Here is a 23,611-nt window from a genome sequence, read left to right as displayed (position 1 = left end):
GCATGAATAAGCAGAAAGTACACATACACCTAGTGTTCAATCCATTTTCATCTTGGGTGATTTATATGAAAAATGTAAATGAAAAGCAAAGGTTAAACACACTCAAGTTGTTCAAAAGGATACATATCAAATTGCTTTATGCATTTATTCTTAACAGATCTTATTCAATAAACGTGCAGAGTATTGCTGTAACACACAAAGCACTTTTTCTCCAAATACTGTAATACCAAAATGTGCTGTGCTTGCAGGGACTGTTATTTGGGTTTGAATTTTAGTGAAAGATAAAATTCTTTACTTTTACTTCAACCTACAAACCGTTTTGACAGAAAAAAAAAAAAAAAAAAAAAAAAAAGCTCTGAAATGCAAGCAAGCTGCAGAGGCCAATTATAAAAACAGAGCCATGAATACCCTTAGATTACTGCTTAAACATAGTAACAACAATACATTAGTTAAACAGCATATTTAACAATTAACATACTTTGTTTAGTTGTATTTCAACAGTGGATAGTAGGTTTTCCCCCACGTGGTGTAAACATACAACACAGTCTATACAGCTTTGCTGTAGTAAATTCTCTATTTAATCTGATATCTGATGTATACATAAGATTTTTTTATATTGCTGTTCATTTCCCATGTTAAATATTCCCATTGATTTTCCACAAATGAAGCTAAAACAATACATATGTTCCTGCATAACACATACTGACTGAATACAAGTGTAAGAACTTCTTTTTTTTAAATTTGTTTTTATTTTTAAAATGTGGCACATATATGAAGCGAGTCACCTCAATGATAATCTTAAGCTCAACTATTATTATAATTAGGAATGTGTCCACACTTTTAATAAATTGATCTTTAATGTATAGTTTAGATTTTATTTTTTGACTTAAGACTAAAGCATTATTACTCACTTCAATCAGAAGCAGTGTAACACATCTGGTTCCCACAGTTTAAACACAATCCTACTAAGATGCACATACTGTTGCTAAAAGGCAACTTTAGCATCTTTCCCAACAGCTCAAGTTCTATTCTAGACATCTCACCTCGCCCTCCACTATGAGCTCATGCCCAGGAGCCTCTGCTGGGGCATAATACCTGTGGCTCCACGTACGCTGTTCCTCTCTCTGCACTCCCAATAAGGAGGCCAAGGGCATGAAAAATGGGCTGAGAAAGAGTCATCCGTCAAACCTAGGAATGCTGCCTTCTGCCTTTATCCACTTCTGTGACCTCTCTGGATCCACTGCACTTGGTTGGGCTTGCTAAATTATTTTTAGGAAGTCATGGCATTGGACAGCTTGGGAAGAGCAACAAGAGAAGGGTCATTTTACAGGAACTTGAAGGAATGACTTTCAAACACAAAGTTGATGTTTGCACCTCCTTTAAAATGTCTCATGGAGTTAATTTCAAAAAATTAAAAACTCCACGGAATTTCCGGCATGGTTTACTATCACTCTTATATACAAAAAGCATAGGAATCCAAGCCTACTGGGGAGCAGTTCCTTATACCAGCTGGTGCATGATAAAGACACTGCAGGTGAATGTCTGTGCAGCAACAAGATAGACGGGCTTTAGTGATGAAACAGTGTTTACATTTTAAACATATGAATCCCAGTAAACATTTCACCATGAAAGTTAGGAACACCTTCAAGACAAACAATTTAGAATCACCCAAGTATCACATAATGACAGAAATCTCACAGATACATTTAATTTATGTACTGAAGGCAGTTATCGCATAGCAGTGTGCCTCACATAGAAAAATATAATCATTTCTCCAAAAGAGACACTTAGTATCTCAGTATTAAAACGATGTCTTCTACATTTCAAGCAGCTTCTATACTGCAGTCATATGCTTTATTTGCATCAGCGTGACTGAACTCAAACTTAATTCAACCATAATAACCACAATTTTTTAAGGATGTTCTGAGGGTTTTAAAATGTATCTATTACATTTCATTTCTATGTGATGCAACAGATAATTGTTAGAAGTCAAATGGCAGCAGTATGTAATTCAAATAGTGTTTCAGATAGTCAATGTTTAAATTGTTAGGAATGACGAAAGTGGATCTCACTATGGGACTATATGCAATGCGTAAAACCCGAAGTGAAGGACAAGAGGCAAGACACAGCCACCTGTTCGTCTACATCAGGTCAGCATAGGCCTAAGATTTCAGTGAACAAGCTCTAGTCCACTACTTAAAAAAAACAAAACAAAAAAAACAAACAAAAAAAACCCACCCCAAGACCTTTTCACTAAAAAATGCTGAAAAGTCCCATTCCAACTATTGCACAACCTGGCAACACACTGCCTCACCAGGCTGTGGGCAGAACCACGGTTGGCAAAGATTTACTATTTTTCACAAAAACACAAAGAACAAAAGAAGCTATCTGTCAGTGAGGAAGAGCGGGCCAGGAGCAGACAAACACAGCAGGAGGGAGGTATTTGGTCCCGTGCCCAGGAGATGTGCACCTATTGAAGTGGTAGGCACCAGCTGAAGAGAGTAAATTCTGCAACGTTGCCTTATTTGGACAACTTAACTACAGAGTTCATGGAGCAGTTGCACTAGAAGCTTCAATCTGAACTCTTCACAACAAGTACTGTCCGGGGTTGCTGACCACATCAGGGTTTTTAGACTTTTCTGGTGATAATTAAAGGTAGTGTTGTGGGAAAGGTTCGGGGGTGGACTACCTCGAGAGGTCGAGAGGACGTTTCTAGTGTAAATAGGTGCTAAAGACGAGAACATGAGACAGTTTGCGGTGGAGGGATAATTTGTGCCTGCTGTGTGCTCAGTAATGAGCACACAGCAATGAAAGAAAAGAATAAACGGGCAACTAGAGCTTATGATCAAAATTCAATCAGATTAAGAAACTTGCTCCAGAGCAACTGCCGCTGCGGTAATCTGGGTATCTGCTGCCGTCTCAACAGGAGTTTTCTGTTCCTCTTTTTTTTCTTCTTCTTCTTCATCCTCTTCATCATCCACACCAAGATCATCTTGCTCTGGAAGTGCCAGACCAGCAACATGATCACCATTAATCTCACTTGATGCTTTTCCATTGAACTCTGCCTTCAAGCTTTCTGGGCTGGAAGGGCTTAGCATCTCCTCCACAACCCCCTCATGGGTATGCACTTCTGCCCGGTTGAGCTTGGCATCCATGCTTCCCAAAGGAGGAATCTCTACGTGGGCTCCTCCTATAGACTTGGGCACATCTTGTGAAGGAGACTCCCCGTCTCTGACCTTCTTGACATTGAAGGTCATGGGAGACACCTTAAAAGAGGAGCTCTTGGCAGTTGGGCTCTTGGGGTGGTTAGGGGTGAAGCTCTTCTTGATCTTCTCACGTTTCTCTGGTGGCACGATCTTGGTGGTGATCTGGCTCATCTTTTTTTCGATGCTCTGGCGTGAGAAGGCCTTCTTGAGGCTGTCGACCTTTTTCAGGCTGGACCGTTTGAACCTGTCAGACCTTCTCTCATAAAATACGGAAGTGGCCCCTAAACCTTCACAATCCAGACTATCTTGTTCCTCGTGTGTTGGAAGCTCATCGTCGGAGGACAGGTTAACGCTCTGGAGGACCTCATCTTGGGTATGGATGCCATCAGTGGAGCCTGTAACAGATGGAGCAGGCCGGGTGGATTCTGCATCATACTGGCTTGGTTGTGGGGTCTTGAGGGAGTCCTTGACTGACACAGTGGTAGGGATCTCATTGTCTTCCTGGTGGAGAAACAGAAGGATAGAAAGAAGTTTATCAAGAGGGCAATCATTTTGATGAGTAAAAGAAAACTATGAACAAGGGCAAGTCTGACAAGCAATGCGCTAATGCTGTCTGGATTGGCTATGGCTGGTTTATACTTAAGCCTACTGATGATTGCTACCACAGTCTACATCCTGACAATTTAAGTACAGAAGGTGTACTTCAAACTGCACTTTCAAGCACACATTACTGTGTACTTTTTGGTTAAGCACAGTTGTTTCTGATTCATCGGAAACTGACGTCTGTGTTTAATATTCTCAGCCTGCTGAGGACTGAAGAAACGAGTCTCTGCATGCCTCCCAGATTTTCTCCTCAAGGTGCCTGAGGAATTCCACCTGTTTCTTTGCAGTAGTCAAACACTTCATACTGTCTTTTATACCGCCGACCTCCCCATCCATAAACATACCGATAACCACTAACCCGGTAAAATAAGAAGCAATCATTTCCATATGCAGACATTCATTTTGTTCAACTCTCTTTTTCTATGAGCTCCCCCGCCTCCGTTTGACTTCGTCCCCACCCATCTGTGCACAAACATGCTATCACACACATACACAGCCAATGTTCTCCTCCACTGGGGATTTATGAGCCTCAGTGCCCACCCACCACTGCCCCTATCCTTTCACACCCAGGAGTGAGTGCAGAGTGAAGGTGAAGCTTCAGTGGTTGACATACCCCACTACACATTTGAAATGCTCATAAACAAACCCTCCCTGGAAGAGCCTAAATATCGCCACTGTATTCTCATCTTTGAGCCAATTTAATGTAGCACAGTGTGAACTTTGAAATGCATTTTAATGCTTTACAGTCCATAACACATGATGTATGAGCTGACTGACTAAATTAACTTCTATAATTTCTTGAAGCGGACCCATTATGGTTTTGAGTGCTTTTCTTTATTTTGTGATACACGCACGCACGCGCACACACACACACACGCGCAAAAAGTAATGAAATCAGCATATGCACAAATAATCACTCTGAGCCAAACCCTCAGGTTTCAGAGTGTTCTGAACATATTTTAAGACACTTTTTTCTGCTCCTCGATCTGTATGATGTCAGAGTGGATGTTCCTTATATGGTAATTTCAGCCACATGAAGCCCCTCCCACATTCTGCTCAAAGGAAGCAATGACGTGTACATTAAGTTGATCGATTTCTTTGAATATGTGAACTTTGTGGGAAATCTGTCACTGTAATATGAGGTCACAGATCAATAGTGGAGGAGCACATTTTTGAGATCTTTAACATCTACATATATCAGTTATAATAACCAGTAAAGGTGCCATTAACCTTTATAGCTGACTAAAAGTAAAGCTGAACTAAGCCAAAAATAAAACTGACTAGAAAACAAACTTACAATATTAAATACAATAAAGACCTCTTTCTAGTCTTTGTCGGTTTTGGTCATTTCTTTTCAAGAAAGACAGAAAGAAAGACAGAAAGACAGAAAGAAAGACAGAAAGACAGAAAGAAAGACAGAAAGACAGAAAGAAAGACAGAAAGACAGAAAGACAGACAGAAAGACAGAAAGACAGACAGAAAGACAGAAAGACAGAAAGAAAGACAGAAAGACAGAAAGAAAGACAGAAAGACAGAAAGAAAGACAGAAAGACAGACAGAAAGACAGAAAGACAGAAAGAAAGACAGAAAGACAGAAAGAAAGACAGAAAGACAGAAAGAAAGACAGAAAGACAGAAAGACAGAAAGAAAGACAGAAAGACAGAAAGACAGACAGAAAGACAGAAAGACAGACAGAAAGACAGAAAGACAGAAAGACAGACAGAAAGACAGACAGACAGAAAGACAGACAGACAGACAGACAGACAGACAGACGACAGCAGACAGAAGACAGACAGACAGACAGACAGACAGACAGACAGACAGACAGACAGACAGACAGACAGACAGACAGACAGACAGACAGACAGACAGACAGAGCAGACAGAGACAGACAGACAGACAGACAGACAGACAGACAGACAGACAGACAGACAGACAGACAGACAGACAGACAGAAAGACAGACAGACAGACAGACAGAAAGAAAGAAGAAGAGAAAAAGAATAAATAAAAAAAAAAAAAAAAAAAAAAAAGGGCCCGAGGAGACCTTGACAAATCTTTTTTTATTGCAACTAGGGTGACTCAATAAAAAGACAAGACTGTCAGTCAAGTATTTGTGTTGCAATTCCTCTTCTGAGCTTCTTGAACATTGCCCACTGCCAAATACCACTCATATTATCATAAAAAACGAAACCACTAGCTTTTTCTTTGCACCTTGCATGTAAGAAAGAGTCTTCATTCAAATATGACTACACTTTAAAGAATGCATAGTAGCTCTTGGGTATTATGAGAACGCTTAAAGCATCAGGATGGTTTGTTGTTCCATCTTTCTTGGAGTGGACTGGGCCAAACACACTGGAACAAGGCCAACAACAAAGTCTTTGAAATGCCTAAAAAGTGCCCCATTCTGTACAATTCTGTAGCCCTTTTGTTGATGCATAAAAAAGACGCAAAATGATAATAATTATAAAATGAGCCATGATATAAATTAATTTTGCCTTAATTAAAAAGCCCAATCAGTTGCAACAATATAAATTACTGTGATTGCAGTGTTTGTATGCAAAAGATTTAACTCTTTATTTGCAAGAAAACATCCTCACATTTTCAATGTCATTTCTGAATTCGTCTGATCTTCTGCACAAACTCAACCAAACTGGGTGACATGAAATCTGAAATACCCCAAAACACACCATTTGCCGCATGCTCGTAATTTCCCAATGTTTAAAATGTATATGGCCCATTTCTAAACGTATTCATGCTCTGCTGTCATTTATTGCATCCTTTGTGGGAAGGAAAGTGAATTTCATGAAGCCTTAGTGAATTCTTTCAGCTGTTTATCTGTCATGCCATAGCAGATAAGCATCAATCTCTGTCATCGGTAGATGACAACTTCTTTAGGAATAGGAAGATAGCGGCCGGTCAACGATATAGCAGTGTTCACCTGAACTGTACATTCCGAAAAAATGAAGACAGGCTATGTTCTGCTGCTGTAGCTTTTCCGAGCACCTAAACTACAACTTATGTAAAGCTTTTGTGAAATGGTAAGTAATGCCCTCCTGTTTTTAACCACCTTGCAGATACCTGATATCTCCAGCTTCATCTGAAACATGCAGCTGTGATTCGCAGTAGAGGTGTGCCAAGCCAATAAATCTGTCAGCATGTTATATAAAGCACAACACCCAGAAAACTTCAAGAAAAGGGACACGTTTTTTAAGGTGAAGTAAAAGAACAATGCATGTTTTACAGCTTCAGAATATAAAATGCAATATAGACAGAGTAAAGTTGATAAAGCAGATTCATTTCAGAAGTGCAAGCCAGTTACAACAGCTTCCAGAAATCATATGGCAATTTCTAAAGAAATTACACCTCATGAAATTTATTTCTGGGATGTTTCTAAGAAATACAAAATATCAAAGAAATCATGATCTGAGAATGTAGAAAGTCTTTATTCACCACCAACCAGTGTTAGGTGTAACCTTTCACAAAACACTGTTATTCTACATAATAGTTATGGCTACTTTTTAAATGCTAGTAATTATTTGCAAGTCAGGTGTCACTCTGAGGAAAATAACAAGCTTGATGCTGGTTATGTGGTGCAGAAAATGCTACAAATATCAACTTACTATGCAATGGGGTAAAGTCAGTAGACTCAGAGTTAAATATACAGTAGAGTAGATAACCTGCTGGCTGTGTAACAAACCTGTGCAAGAAAAATGCACTTGGGTGTTTACTTTTCATCACGCAACTAACCAGTTACTTATCGATATGTAATGCTGTAATTTTAAAAATTACATTTTAATAGAAGAATTCTTTCAATGCAACTCAAAACGTTTCTTTAAAAAACAATATCAGCCCAAAAGTGCCCTCAAAAACAAATGAGGGTTGCCATCTGTCCTACAAATTGGGAACTGTGATGCACTCTGGATTTGGGGCTTGAAATCCCCCCAAAAAAAGACAAAGAGTGGCACCTTGGGGAACAGCTCTGGTTACCCGCTGCCTCTCAGTTGGTTTAACTGTAATCTCTCCCTTTCAGTTTTGTTCTCTGTGGCACTTCATTGTTGTTCGTGAATGGGCAGAATCTGAATGCCCTATTTTGTTGCTGGTCTGACACTGCAGGACCGCCACAGAAACATGTTCATGCAGACACAAATCAGAATAGCCAGGAGCTCTGAGGGTGACAGCTTTAAAATAAATAAATAAATAGATAGATAAATTAAAAAAAAAAAAAAAAAAAAAAAAAAAAAAAAAAAAAAAAAAATCAAACACATTAGAGATTACAGAGAAATGCCAGAAATCTCACTTCTAGGAAGATGATGGTGCTCCAGGCTTTGTGCTTATCTCCTCTGTTCGTGTGTGTACACTTCAGATTGAGTTGGGCAGTTTTAATCAGCATGATGTATGAGATTTCTTAAGGGTTAAGCACCCATCTAAAATCTGACCAGCTGTGATTAGCAAAAAAAAAAAATCAGAGCCAATATGGCCTCTCCTGACCCCCAGTGGAGCATTTCCTGGTAATAAACACTAATCTTCCCTGATTGTTCTGTGCAGTTAAGGTTTCTAAAGATTCAATCTTGACACCTCTGCACCAGTCTGGGCACGTCACAGACTTTGTGATTTGGCTCAAACATGTTTGGGGTAATCAGTGTGGGTGCTGAAGTGTGTGTGGGAGGCAAATTAAACACAGAGACTGAGTTCTGAGCCCACCTGTGACTAAATCTACAAGAGTTTGTTCAGTAACACTGTTATTAACTGAGACATGCATTGCTCAAAATGTATGGAGATGGCTTTAAATCCAAGAGATGTACATTGTGCTATATTTATGGGACTCTATAGAGAACAACAGGGTAACCAGTGCGATTGCTTAATCTAAAACAACTAAAGTTGTTATGAAGGGGTAAACTACCTATGGAGGACAATCCAGTGTTTGTGCCAGGCTATAAACATGCTTGTAGTGCTTCTAATGTAATAATTTTAACCTGGGATTTGTGGGACAATTTGTCAGCACATAAGGGTGAAGTAGCTTTTAAAGAAAGGATCTTTTTATTACTTCGTGAATCAGAAACTACCGTCTACATTTTAGGCCCTACATGTTATTTAGAAAACTTTGTGAATATAGATGGGAATAAAAGCAGAAAGTTGGGTGGATTTACACTCACTAGCCACTTCTTTACTTGCACCACTAGCACTGGGTTGGATCTCCTTTTAAAACCGCCTCAAATCTTTTTGGCACAGATTCAACAAGGTGCTGAAACATTCCTCAGAGATTCCTCAAGTCAGCAACAGCCTGTGGCATTTAGATGATCAGTTTGTACTAAGAGGCCTGACCTTAACATCTGAATGTCGCAGCAGAAATCAAGACTAATAAGACCAGGCAATGTTTTTACAATCTTCTGTTGTCCAGTTTTGGTGAGCTCGTGCAAACTGTAGCCTCTAGTCTGCATCTAGTGTGGTTTTCTGTCGTTGTAGCCCATCTGCTTCAAGATTTGACGTGTTGCGCGTTTAGAGATCCTCGTCCGCATACCTTGGTTGTAGTGAATGGTTGTTTTGAGTTACTGCTGCCTTCCTATCAGCTCAAAGCAGCTTGGACACTCTCTTCTTAAGTCTGACATCAACAAAGCATTTTGCTCAGAGAAGCTCAGTGAAACCTTTGTCTTTTTGGACCAGTCTCCAGAAATTCTGCAGATGGGTGTATGAGAAAATCCCAGCAAATCAGCAGTTTCTGAAATACTCAGACCAACCAATAACCATGGCGCATTTAACGTGATTAAAATCACCTCTCTTTCCCCATTCTGTTCAGTCTGAATTTCATCAGGTCATCTTGACCATGTCTACAGGAGCCGAGTTGCTGCCATGTGACTGGCTTATTAGACACCAGCATTCAAATGCAGATTAATGGATGTACGTAATGAAGTACCTCATACGAGCTACCAGAGATGAAATTTGAGATATAACTTTGGTTTGTTTGGCTGCCCAAGTATATTAAAATAGTGTGATATTAGCTTGCCCTCAGATTAGCTCCCAACAGTGTTAGCAAGCAAGCAACAAACAAAATTTCCCTAAATACCATTTGACCCATGAGTGTCCTGTGTGTGTGTGAACCTTGCATTCTGGTACAGGGCTCTTGGGAACCCTCTTAATTAATGCACCATCTAAGCAATCGCTCATTAGCCCCCGAGAATGCGATACAGCATGTGTGTTTGAGTGTTTGTGTGCAGCCATGTAGGACGCCAACCATTATAATTAAAATATATTTGGAAGCAACCACAAAACAAAGTTAATTTAGTGTGACAGGCGGTTTACTGTACATTACAGGGCACACACTTCAAAGATATCTTGTACTAATAATTATATATTGTAGTTCAAGAGCCCATGTAACTGTTGCATGTAGGCCTGTCAAGATAATTATTTCATTGACTGAATATATGCACATGAACACATTTTTTTCTTCGTATTGTTGACCACACATTTGTTTATGTCAAATTACGAGCAGCCTTTTAGCCTACATGATGCCACAATGCACTACAGGATTTTCACCACCCTTCTACGACTTAGGGCCGGTGCCTACGCGGGATGAACGGGAAAAGAACATGCCGAGACACGTTTTTCTCTCATACCTTCCCACACTGCTTATGTTTTTTCCCCTCCTTCCTTTCAGTCTTGTTTTCAGACAGCTCCTCCACAGACATGAACACCACACACCATAGTAATTCACGGAATATTGCCTATAAAACAACAACTGTGACCTTGGGCACATTTTGGATGATCCATTAGGTGATCACTTTGTACAAGTGTAGAAAGAATAGATATTCTTGTGAACTGTGGACAGATTACTAGATACTTTGCTATGACATGAGCTCATTGGTATTTTGGCTAGATGAGCTAAAGACAGAATTATCCATTATGTCATCGATTGTTTTATTGACTCTGTATTTACAGATTTACACTATTATTAGTGCAGCCTAGACTTAAAACTAGTAGTAGATTAAGAATAAAATTCTGCACGTCAGTCAACAAAACTGAAGCACAGACTCCCTGATTACATTAAAATATGTCAAAGGGCACCAATAGCACAAACAGGGTTAAATGCCAAGGGTAAGTAAGTAAGGTAAGCATGTTGACTCACTATTGAAGTCAACCTCAAGTCCTAGAGAAGCTGAAGAGACATCAAAGTAGGTGCAGTGAAGATAACACATTACCAGTACCTAAAGCTCATGTTTCTTCCCCTCCCTCTGTCAGCTGCCTATTTCTACTCAGAAAGTTGGAAAGATTAGGTTCAACAGAGCTCTCCACATCTCTGCTGTTCTGCATTAGAGCCAAATGAAAGAAGAAACATCATTTTGATTTTGTCTATCAAGGCAGCTAGGTTTTAACTGCCCAGTCAAAAAGCAGGACTCAATACATTTTGTTATCAAGGAGTGGATTAGAAGGAGTTTTTCTTAATTCAACTCTTAATTCACCACCAGAGACAACTGAACAGGCATCCACAGAGGCCCTCTATATGCAATGTTTGATAATTCACTGCTCTTTGAAAGGTTGTATTAATTCATTAATATGTCACCCATGCTACCAAACAATACGGTTTTTCCTGGGACATGTTTTTTAACAAAAGTAGCAATGGTGACAGGACAAGTTGGAGGGTAGAGTTACAATCTAATTGCAAGCATGCAACATGTTGCTAAGCTTCAAGAGTCACTTGCTGTACTCAGATAAAGAGATCAGGGTGGGGAAAGGCAGAGTTGCAACTGAGTGAAAGAAGTGAACTGGGCTCGCATTACTGGATGAGTGACTTCATGTTTACACCGCATGCACCATGACATCCTATACTGTTTCTTTTGTATCTCTTCTCTCCTCTTAGTTTACATATGCGTGCACGTGAATACAAACATCCGTTCACATATTCAGAAAGCACAGGATGGACCTCAGAGGACAAATCCAGTCTTTGGCTTTCTCGACATTCACATGAACCTCAACTGGAGTTTCTGTTTAGAACTTATTGGCAAACTTCACCATTAATAGCTCACAGAAAGAAAATAATCAGGACACCAAAGCACACAGCAATTAAATGTGTGTTTTTCTGGCTCTTCAGCTGAACGGGGTTCCACCAGGTGAGGCTGGAGCAGGTGTGCTGGTATAGTTAGTCAGGTGGCCTCCTGGGAACAGCAGCAATGAGAGGGCACAGCATCACCACCACTCACACAGAAATCTCTTTTACTCTTGTAATTTTAGAATGAGGAAATCTGGAAGTTTATTTTAAAAAGAATAAACAGACGAGACAGCGGAATGACTGTGCTGCTCGCACAGAATGGACAGCTCCAGATACAGAGATTTTTTACCCCCTTTTTCGACAGTCAGAACAAAAGGTCAAATACAAAGTTGTGAAAGATTTCCATCTTCCCACAGTTTCAAAATTTGCCTATCCTCACCATCTGTACAATACCACTGTCCATTACACCACAGCCACGCTCGTCTATTCCCAGAACAATAGCAGTGTCAAGTCCACCTGGAACTCACATGATTGCGCACATTTGCAGTCACTTTCACCCCTACCCAGCTTTTTCCAAAACCTCACATCCCGTCTACCCTCCAACCCAGTGTGAATGAAGAGCCATCTGTGGACACAGGAAGGAAGGAAATGAAGAAAAGGAAATTGAATTCTACTATTCTGACTGTAATTTTACCAAGAGACCTGATAAAATACCACTGTGCTCTACACATTCACTTCTGCATGTAGAAACAAGGACTCTATTGTAGCCCGTCATTCCAAATATGTATCAATTATGACAAACATGATCATAAAAAAAGAAAAAAAAAAAATCTCATCAACGACTTTGCTCCAATTTTGAATCCTGCCCCTTGGCGTAATACCCACAGAGCTTTGCAAACAACTCGGAGCATTCTTTTGCATTTGCACCCCTCCCATATCTGCCTCACCAAAAGAAAACACAGCATGTTTACTGGGCCTGTGAGCTTGTGTAATTGCACAATACAATAACCAATTGAGCCACGATGTCATGCTTACGTGCTGGCAGAATGGAAGCTGTGGCAGTCTAGAGAAGCTGCCATTATTGCTGTTGACATAAATGATGATGTTGAGGAAACCTGTTGACACAACCTATTATTTACAGGACAACCGTGAGTGCACTTTGGCTGCTGATGCGCTTCATATTCTGTCACATAAGCTCTCCAGTCCTAATTAATTCACCTATGGCCTCGTATCCATTATACAAACCCATTTATTGACTTGATCTCTGGAGCCTTGTCGCTTATTGTACTTCCTCTGCATCAACCAGATCCCGAAGTTTAGCACAATCTACCCAACAGAGAATGATGCAGAGTGCTAAATAATATCTTCACTAGTTTGCACTCTTGTGTTAACCCCCCTTTGCTTTTTTGTTCGAATCTCTCAAGATCCTTCTTCACACAAAGCTCATTGTGTGCGTGTGTATCAAAACCATTGTTTGATAAGGGCTGTGGGAGCATTTTTGATAAGGCTCTCTATTTGTCACAATGTTTACTCCATACAAAGGTTAAAGGGCACATGTGTCCGCAGTGCAGACAGGAATGCTAACATGTCAAATTTTCACATTCCGTTTAAGAGCAGAGGAATGAGAACAAAATAGTTATTGTTGTCTCTCTTCCGGGCATGAATGTAGAGGCCTAAAAGAAGGGATTAGACAGATCACAAAAGTCAGAAACGGCAAACGACTCTTTACCCTACTAGGAATAACGCTACAAGCGCTTTCCTGAACTCAATTATTGGATTTGCAATGGAAGTAAGTGAGGGTGGTCTCTGCTTTTAAAGCTACTCTTGGAAAAAATAAATAAATCTACAGTAATGTCATCACACACACGTTTTTGCTGACATATAGTGACATGTCAAAACCTGTCAAAAAGGTGGCATTACCCTTAGTCTGTACTTAGTTCAATGTGTGGGCAGGGGTGGGGCTTTACACACATTGTGAAACAGAGCAGAGGACACAAGTGGCAGCTTTGGCAGCCAGCCATATAAATTAAATAAGTGGACATTATTAACAAACCAAAATGTTCCGTTTCTTTTGTATTTAGTTTTTTCCCCCTCCCTTTTAATTCGATTAAGTAGAAGAGCTTCAGTCTTTCCATGTTTTACACTGATCAGCAGTTGCTGAGAAGCTTTTGCTGCACTAGCAGTGAGATTATAAGGCAGTTTCAACTCCAGTAACTTCCTCCTCACTTCAGTGGTCTCTCTCCTTTGCTCTACGTGGACATGATAGAAGGTGATGGGCATCTTGTAACAGAGCATATCATGAAACTGACATATACACACTGAAACCAAGAGCACAAAAACTAGTGAAACTGTACACCGCACAGAAATTCAAGAAGCGCACACAATCCACTTTTTTGCCTTCAGTTTCCTGGAGGGATGTCCAACTGGGAAGATGGGGCACCCTTCTAAATCCACGGTGGTGGAAACACTGAGCTTCATTACCTTATTAATAATCTGAGATATCATGGAAAATGCTCCCGGCGCTTCCCAAATAAAGACGTGTATTGCATCATGCAATACACTGAGAGACTACTACCTTTGTTGTACGTCTGCAAGTATGACTTTACTGCAAAAATATCATAAATTAAACACTCAGACCAGATTATCAGTCATACAGTATCAGTCAGTTGCAGATACCCATCCAGGCTCTAATGTTACCACCTCTTTTCTGCGTTATTAAAGCTGTTACAGATGCTATTTTACTCAAACATTCTGCGGTTGCAAACTTGCCTTTGCCTCAGAGGCTGAAACTGTTGAGCCGACTCGTCAAACCTGAATGTTACATCAGGAATAAAAGTAAGCACTTAAGGTAATAGATCCCCATTCTGATGCATGGGGTTTGCTCATTTACAAACTTCTGTATAATCTCCACACTCGTTCTTATACTATCATTAACTGACAATTGCAGGCCACATATTCACTTTGCCTTTTTTTTCCGACTTCTTATCATTTTTCACTCTATATTTATCCCTTACTCGCAGTTCTGCCATTTTTATTTTTTGCTGTCAGGAAAAAGCCAGAGGATTATCTGAGGAATGAACCCGAAAGGAAAAGAAAGAATGATAACAAAGCGAGAACCCATGCTGTAAACATAGTTCATTATTCAACTAGAAAGCACGCCTTAAAGGCTGCACACCCATTTGAGACTATTATCACTGAGACCAGTTTTACTCTTTAGAGTCTTGCTTCAAACAGCACTTTCTAAAAATATTCCTAACAGAAAAAAAAAATCTCACTGTAGAGGACACAAGTCATACTCGTGATCACATGAATCCTATCTAGAAATGTCAGCATTGTACATGTGGTCTAATTCAATTTACACATGATTTGTAGCCAAAAATCTACATTTTGTGCAAAATGCATTATCACATGTTGATTCGTAAGAGGCAAAAAAACGCACACATGTAATTTGAGTCGTGAGCTTTATTAATCCATTTCCTATCTGTTGAACTGGAACATGATAACAGATCTTATCTGTCAGTCACATTTAAAATCAGTTCTGTTTAAAGTAACTTTTCCACAACTGCAAAGCCACCACACCCACCTGTTGCTTAAAGAAATGGCAAAATAAGACTTTGATTTTAAATTAAACTTGTGCTCAGCTTGAGTTGCAGTGTTACTCGCTTACTGTTGAGTATGAGCATGTATTATACAATAGAACAGAATAGCTCTTTATTGTCCTTTATCATCATTGTACATGTATAACATTACTAGCATTTTGGAGAAGATGTATTGTATAGTTACTTGTGTATTATGTAACATTAGATTACAGCCATCATCTCTGTAAATAACTTCAGATATTCTGCTGGTGAGCCAAGTAAAGAAGCACAATCCTCAGTGAGCTTCTGACGAGCCTTTTTATTAAAGTGATTCTATGAAAGCACAAGAAATGTGTGTATGTAATTACAATAATTAACCATAATTATTCAGCAAAACTCATGATAGTTATACTAATCAGCCATACAGAGTCATTGTGTTGGGTTTAATATTTAAAAAAGTACAGTTACAGGATAAACCGGAAAACTGGTTGAGAACTAAGCCAAACAATGGACGCAATACATCCAACAGCTATTTAAGCCCCATTCCTCAACCAAGTACGATTCAGAATAAAACATTAATGCAGGTTTGCAAATGGTTAACTTTAGGCCTCAGTCACAAAGGCCTACAGATGTGCTGATGATCATCTGGCAACCACCTGTTCCTAGGGAATGCGAGTGGTTGCTAGTAGTTACTAGCATGAAACTGGTTGCAAAGAGGTGTATGGTGCTGCATTGGTGGGTTGCAAGCAGAGTGGTGTGGTGGTCAGTAGTTTGCATGGAAGAAGCTTATTTATCTGCAAACACTCAAACTACTTGGTAAGAGGCACTAAAACTGAAATGTGAAAAAGTAACAACATTTGTCTTCAAAGTAAAAGTTGCACGTCGGTTGCAGCACAAGGTCCAGCACATTCTTTGTGACCAATCGCCAAACGATCAGAGAATACACTTGTGCCCGGGGTGTGACGGGGGTCTGCAGGGCTACCCGACTGAGGCCTTAATAAAAACTAAAAGGACAAAAAATGTCATCACTTGGATGTTCCGAGATGTGAACTCATCTTGTGACTGAACGTTTGCGGTTCCATCTTCAATCTGACAAAAAGTTCTGAACTTACACTATTAGTTGCTAAGAAAGCCAAATATTACTTCAACCTCCTTTCCCTGCACTGTAGATGATTTTGTCTTTACCCATGGCTGCATAAAGTAACGTAACTAGTTACTCACTTTAACTACACCTTTGCTGTATTCAACATCTGCGGCATGTATGCACAGCAGGTCTGAATGCACTGAAACAGCTAGCACTGCTTTCAGCCATAACGTGGTGAGATCGACCACGTCAAAGAGGGAGACATACAACAAACCTCGACTGTAGCCTGCAGACAGCTTCCTGCTCCAACCTGTAAAAATACTGTGAACATACACAATACGTACTCCAGTTGCACTCAAATATCTAATTACTCTTGTTAGAAAACAGATTTTATAAGGAAAGCTAATAAGAGAGCCACCCTGAGTTCAGCTTGAAGGTTTTTTCTTGTCTGTTGTGTCACAGTTCACTTGAATATACAATTTGGGACTTGAATAAGAGTTTAAAGTTGTGCACTACAACTACTACTATTTTGATTTTTTTTCCCAACCCTGCTCATTCAGCTTCTTTGAACTACCAGTACAGTTACAGTGCAGGGCTTGGAACGTTACATGTTTTTCCTCCCTTTTAGAGAATAACAAAGCAAAAGAAAACAACCTTTTCTTCCTGTTTGGAAAGCTGAGATTAATTCACAACCTTGTGTCGCTGTATAAAGGCTCCAAATCAACCGGTAGCAAAGCAAACAAAATGAAAATGACAAACTCTAAACCAATCAATCAAATGGTAAAAGGTGGGAAAGAGGTTTCTAGCCGATGCGAAAAGAGTGAATATAACTACATGAACGTTTTGTCCAGTTGACAGCAGCAAAACACAGTAAGTGTGTTTATTCTGGCCTGAGAGCCTGTTTCTCTTTCCTCGCAGAGCGATATGAAGGATCTTTGATAGGTCATGTAAGTGTGACGGTGTGAGAGACGGGGCTTCTGTTGCTCCCACTGGCTCTCTGCGATTAGCGATCCTGCAAACCCAGACAATCGCCGAACATCCCCTTTCCCATCCCTTCGAGGAAAGAAGCACAGCTGTACTCTCGCTGCTAAATATACAGCAAAGCTCTGCACACATGCAAAGTGACAGAACAAATAAAACCCTCACGCCGCTCAAATTCAATTTGCCACAGAGGTTGACGTGGTTGTTGCGAGGCTATTCCACAGTGAAATAAACACAGATGGGAGCGTTATGATCTACTTAGAATAAATGACTTTTCTGTCGCAGCAAATTAAATTCCAAATACAGCGCGTTTCATGTAGCGTGCCACAGAGATGCAAATTCAGATAAGCTATAAGATCTCCAAGACCCCTCAGGTAATGAGCCTTTGAAGCGCGCCTATGTGACGAATAATAGGAAAAGAAATTTCTGCGATCCAACGTTTTACCTCTCCAAAGAGAAATTACCAAAACAGTCTTGACACTGTACACAGCGGAATCTCTGATGACTTGGAACTCTGTCTGTTGTGCATGTGTGTGCGCACACAGCAACAAAAGGCCTGGAGATGGGAGGGCCGTGCGGAGACAGGAAAAGCACTGATGCACAAAACAAACAAAGCCCAAGCAGCAGTAATTAAGACCTCATTAGTCCTCGTTATGCGCAGGAATGCAGCAGAAATCGCTGCCATTTCTGACCGACCGCGGCCAAAGCTAGTATGGGACCCCTGCTCCGTGCAACTGAGGGCATTTAACCAACAGCCCTCTGTGTTTCCGCCTCATCTAGCACGTACAGGGTTTTGGATCAATTCTGCAGAGCAGGGAGGTGAATAGAAGAAAGTTTGGCTCTAGTGTGGGCGGCAAAATATCAAAGAGCAGCGTGAGACGTGTGGCATGTGCTTTAGCGAAGTTTCAGGGAACCAGGACAGGTGGTTTGACCAGAGAGAGAGAGAAGGGGGAAAAAAAAGGTGGATTTAGTTTAAAAAACAGAAACCGGGAGTGAAACAGAGCAGATAAAAAGATACCAGACAAAAAACAGAGTACAGCACTAGATGGAGAAAATATGGACCTACTGGTACCAAATAAGAGAGATCAGGAGAGGTGTAAAGCAATGGAAGAGTAAAACAGGTGAAGGAACAAGGGCTGCATTTAACTTCTTTTACTACCCACTCCCCTGGGGGCACTCTGAGTGTCATTTACAAGCTCTGGAGCTGTAAACACCTGACCCAACATATCAGCGTAACATCCACTGGGCAAGTTGCAAGAATGCACATGTTTTGCACACACGCCCTTAAGGTCATTCCTAGTCTTTCTACACCCATCTGCAAACACTCCACCTCTTAGCCTGACGTGAAATTGGGGGGAAAATGAAGGAACATTTTAAGCAGAACCCAAAATAACAACAGAAACTCTACTCATGCTCATTTATATGCTGCTTAGGTGAGAGAAACTCGAGCACATGCAATTTGACGGTGCATCGAAAGCCAGCAGCACTGTCCACTCTCATTATCTCCAAAGCAACAAGTCACTCCCTTCTAGCACATACATACTAAACGATCTTGGCACCTGCTGCGTTTGAACAACAGAGCCTCAGTACCTGGGAAACCAGATAACAACAGCGGTTAAAAGCTTGCCGAGGCTCTGGCTGTGTCAACAGTGCCCCCTCCCACCACCCCCCTTTTCACTACCTGGGCACAAACTAGTACACACATGCTCACAGGTACCCACGCACACGTGAAAAACCATGCACGAAGACTCCCACAGTCATCAGTCGGCGCAACAATGTATGGAAAACAATTTTCAGTTCTTTTAATGTTCCTTGATAAGTGAGGGACGGTTTAGGTGAAGAACCATTAGTCATAGTTTTCACTCGAAACCATCTCCTGGAATTACAGAAAGTGGAGAACTTTTTTTTCCTTGCCTGAGTACAGGTGTGATATGGCAGTAAAAGTGGGAAATCCATCCAAAGAAACCACTTGTCTCTCTGAATTATGACTGTGGGGTGTAAACAGATCCACTTAAAGTCAGAGTCTGAGCCCTCCTCTATTATCCTGTGCAGCTCCATTCCCAGACACACCCTTCTCCTCACAAACAGGACTCAAATGTACTCGAAAGGGCCGCAACTCATAAATAATCAGGTTATATTTTGCGTTGGTTTTTCGCTCAGACTTATTTTAATGTGCACACGTGTTTGTTTAAAAGCCTGCTCCGCAAGTTTTGGAGAGCTGAAAATGAAAATGTCGCAAATCACTTACGACTCGTCACGTGTCAGTGCCAACCAGGCACATGGCGAGTGTGCACACAACCAAACACACCCAAAACTGCAGTCAAATGTAAATGCAAATAAAGCCAACACACACAAGTTCACTCATCTACCTTAAAGCAGTAGTCCAACCATTGAACACTGAGTTTTAAACAATTTAAAAGGTTACTCGAGTTACACTGAAGATGTTCTCATTTTTTTCCCTCCGTTTTCCTTCTAGGAGCAGGTCTCACCACTTTGCCGCCATCTTGAAATGCATCCAGACACTTGTTTGGGCAGCTATTTTGGAATATTACCAGGTCATAAAAATGGCACGCATAGGAACCACAAATTTGTCAAATCTGATAAATAGTGCTTAGAAATCTGCCGACTTTACCCCAAAATAAGGGTTATAAAAAGGATTTTTTTCCCCTCCTTTTGACATTTTCCTTCCAAACCATCTTTGTTGTTGCTGAATTCATGATGCGTTTAGTGCTACGTCTCCCTGCCTGATCATGTCTCTGTTTGTAACGCCATATTTTGGTCTGCTTCAGATACTGTTTTAAACCCAGGTGAAGGGACCGTGCTGACGTCACTATAACGCCACCAGCGTTACATTTTCAGAGTGTGCAGTATTCCAGCTCATGCAACTAAATTAACTGTCTGGCTGCGTTTACAGACTTGGACTTAGAGTTTGTGAATAAAACGAGCTTCATATAAAAACTCGGGGGACTGCACCTTTAAAATTAGCACAAAGGGGCGTTTATTCTGGCTGGAATGCTGTCTGTGCGTCTTGGACACAACGTTAGTGTTTCTTTGTGCTTCCCTTACCTGGAAGATGAGCACTTTGAAGTGGTTCCTCTTCAGCAGGTGGCTGTGGTTGTTCTCCAGCTTCTTCACCTGCACCGCCTGCTTGTCCAGGCGCACCCTCACTTCCTTCAAGTGCCCGCTGGTTTTGCGAGAGCGCTCCAGCAGCTTGTCCACGTTTAAGGCGGTGGTGAAGTGGTTCTTGGTCAAGCGGGTCACGTCGCCCTGCACGCTCTGCACCGCGTTCTCCAGGTCGGCCTGCCGCTGCTCCATCCGCTGCTGGTTGTCCTGCACCGCCTCCATCATGTTTACCAGCTTGTCCAGCAGCGCCACCACCGTTATTGCGCTCACCTGTCCGCGGTCCACCGGGCTCCCAGGGGCGACCGCGCCCGGGCTGGTTGGCATTTTAAAGCCGAACCTGGAGAGGGTACCGGTCGGGGTCGGGGTCGGAGAGGACGAGGTGGGCGGGGAGGACGCCGGGCAGAAGCTCGGGATGAGGAGCTCCGGGTTCTCGGACTGCTGGCTGCTCTCGGGCTGGGGGCTGCCCTCGGGCTGCGGGATGGTGTGGGTGCTGCCAGAGGCGCTGCTGCTGGGCTCGGCGTGGGGCGCTTCTTCTTCCATGGCTCACGGGTGGTCGTGGGTCCCGCAGTGACTGCGTGTCTTAGAGGCACACGGGAAAGTTTTGCAGACTCTCGGATGCTGCTGCTGCTGCTGCCACTTGTTGCAACTGGAGAGAGGTGTAAACTAATTCCTGCACTTTTCTCGGCCTCCACGCCCCTTTCTCTCTGCACCCTACACACGCACAAACACGCCGTGAACTTTCAAAACACCTCCCCTGCAGGGAAGGAGGGAGGGGCCAGGCTGCTATGGTAACCGTGAGGGCCTAGCCCAGTTGACAATATAGAGGTAGAGTTGCAGTGTGTATGTGTGTGTGTGGTGTTTTCGTGTGACTGCCACCCATTCCACATTGAACAAGCCTGGCTGCATTTGAAAAATATCTGTGAAGGCTACTATTGTTTACAACACTCAGGTGGTGTGTGTGTGTGTGTGTGTGTGTGTGTGTGTGTGTGTGTGTGTGTGTGTGATAAATCACATACATTGTTTTGTCTAAGCCAAAGCCTGGCATGTGTCTCTATCCTTATATGTTGGTGTATGATTTGGTGTGTGAGTGCCCCGTGTGCCCCCTGCTCTTGTTTTTGACTTTGGCCAAACTGACATGGAAATGTGGAAATCCCTGTTTCAACAGTGAGCTCATCTGTTGCCTGGCACGCTGCCCTGGCCTTTGTGTCAATCAGCCTCTTTGTCGCTGTGACTGTAAATCTTACTTTAACAGTAACACAATTGCCTAATCTGCCTTAACATGTTGTATCAAGTAAATATGCCACATTTATTAAGAATGTGTCACAAAACTAGAGACAGAAATTTGAATAAGAGCAGAGAAGCAAGTGTGTTCAGCCAAGTCATTGGTTCCCCCCCCCCAACAGAAAAACTGCTGTACATCAAAGCTAATAAAACAAGGTAGTCAAGCCCCCGCCCGAGTTTTATTGGATTCTTCCTGATAGAGTAAAGGCTTGGTTGGTTTGGTTTTCAACTGTCTCATCTAAGATCAATACTGTCCCACCCCTAAGCTCAGATTAGGTTTTCCACAACTACTGTAGCTCATGCAAAAAGCCACACCTTAAAACAAGCATAAAAAGAAAGCTGGCAGAGGCCACCGCCAAATAACATTCATAAAAACAGTCATCTCTCTGTTTTTGATAACAATTATTACATCGCTGTTACTTTAATATGCTTATTTGCTGCCTTGGTAAGGGTTGCATTTGAACATGTGGTTCTGCTTCTGTTGTGCATTTCTGTAAAGAAGAAGCTGCAGTCAGGGCTCAGTTAGCTTAGCACAAAGATAGAGTTGTAAAATGCATGTCCAGTGTTTGCAAAATATACCGATCAGCGCATGAAACTTCATTCATTTATCATCCATTAGCACGTAATTTGTTTGTTCATTTAAAACCAAAGAGTACAGAATGACATCATGGAATTTTATGAGGGAGGCTGCAGCATGGACTATATTTTGACCAGGTGCAGTGACCTGGCCATAAAGGAGGTATGCTAATTAGTGAGCTTTCAAGTCGCTTTGTTTGCTTCAGTCGACTCTGTGTCTCCAAATAAAAAGCAAAGGGAAGAGTGGCATCTGTCTGCTCATCCAAGAACTCGTTCATTGCCAGCATTAACGCATATCGTGGGTGTTCCACTCACAAGAGAACAGTACCTCTCCACATCCATCTTGTGTTAGCAGCACCTATGATCTATCCCTACTATATGCAAACAAACTCATTTAACATATTATTTGAAATGTCCGAGTCAATCTGTAGATTCTATCTTCTGTTCCACCAACAGCACTATAGCTCAGAAGCTGCCAAAACTAACGATTGTACCTGCGATTAGGCTGCACAGCCACTCATGCTGTGCCCTGCTTTTACTTCCGTAACTGATCAGCTTATATTTGCCTTTATGCAAAACAATTGCTAATAATTGTCACCAGCAGTAAAAGCATTTTTGGAACAGCTGAGCATTCAGTGCCTCTGATCCCATTACTCCCCCCCCCCCCCCCCCCCTCATTGCATCTTTCATACTGAGCTCCCTGCTCAAGATTGAATGACCCTAAAAATTCGACAACTTCTGCTCTTTCAAAAAGAGACTGCTGCCTTTATTTACAAGACAACAAAAGTTTTCCATTTTCCTGTTCCAGCTCCCTGTTTTCAGTACATTCAAAGGTGACAGATTCCCACGCCAACATCCAAGACCAACACCTCTTCTCAAGGTGACTTGCCCAATAAGCCTAAGAGCTGTCAGAGCAGTGTGGAAGTGCTAGACACAACTCGCCCAAACAAATTTCCTTCCTCATCTAACTCTGGACTCCAGTTTTTCCTACCTCCTCTCTCTGTCACTTCTTCCCCTTAGAGATGCACACTTTAGTCAACATAAAAGCGTGACCTCTTGTTCCTAGCTTTTGAACTCTGATTTTTTCCCACTTTCACCCAGGGGACAGAGTGAAGGGAATGGTAACCCCATCCTGTCATTTTTCCAGCTGTCCCCTTCCTTTCCTTTGCTGTCCTTTCCTCTGTTCCCACTTTTCC

General features: G+C 41.6%; 1 protein-coding gene across 1 annotated transcript; it reads right to left on the bottom strand.

Annotated features, from left to right (window-relative positions):
• Nucleotides 1-326: 326 nt before the first annotated feature.
• cavin2a (caveolae associated protein 2a) lies at nucleotides 327-21,245 on the bottom strand. Its single transcript, XM_005925803.3, has 2 exons — nucleotides 20,502-21,245; nucleotides 327-3,707 (listed from the first exon to the last, which is right to left on the bottom strand). Exons 1-2 carry the CDS (start codon nucleotides 21,096-21,098, stop codon nucleotides 2,862-2,864), a joined length of 1,443 nt encoding a protein of 480 aa, XP_005925865.1. The 5' UTR covers nucleotides 21,099-21,245; the 3' UTR covers nucleotides 327-2,861.
• Between the last annotated feature and the right edge of the window lie 2,366 nt (nucleotides 21,246-23,611).

Source organism: Haplochromis burtoni, unplaced genomic scaffold, assembly GCF_018398535.1.
Source record: "Haplochromis burtoni strain Fernald_Lab_line unplaced genomic scaffold, NCSU_Asbu1 Contig_87, whole genome shotgun sequence".
In the NCBI taxonomy this organism is placed as follows: Eukaryota; Metazoa; Chordata; class Actinopteri; order Cichliformes; family Cichlidae; genus Haplochromis; species Haplochromis burtoni.
This window is presented reverse-complemented; position numbering and strand designations above follow the sequence as displayed.

What these genes read in the sequence shown, in the direction of transcription:
- cavin2a (XM_005925803.3), bottom strand. Translation starts at nt 21,098, where the DNA reads ATGGAAGAAGAAGCGCCCCACGCCGAGCCCAGCAGCAGCGCCTCTGGC. An exon ending in TCAAAGTGCTCATCTTCCAG is followed by an intron (nt 3,708 to 20,501) that starts GTAAGGGAAGCA and finishes TTTCTCCACCAG; the next exon opens with GAAGACAATGAGATCCCTAC.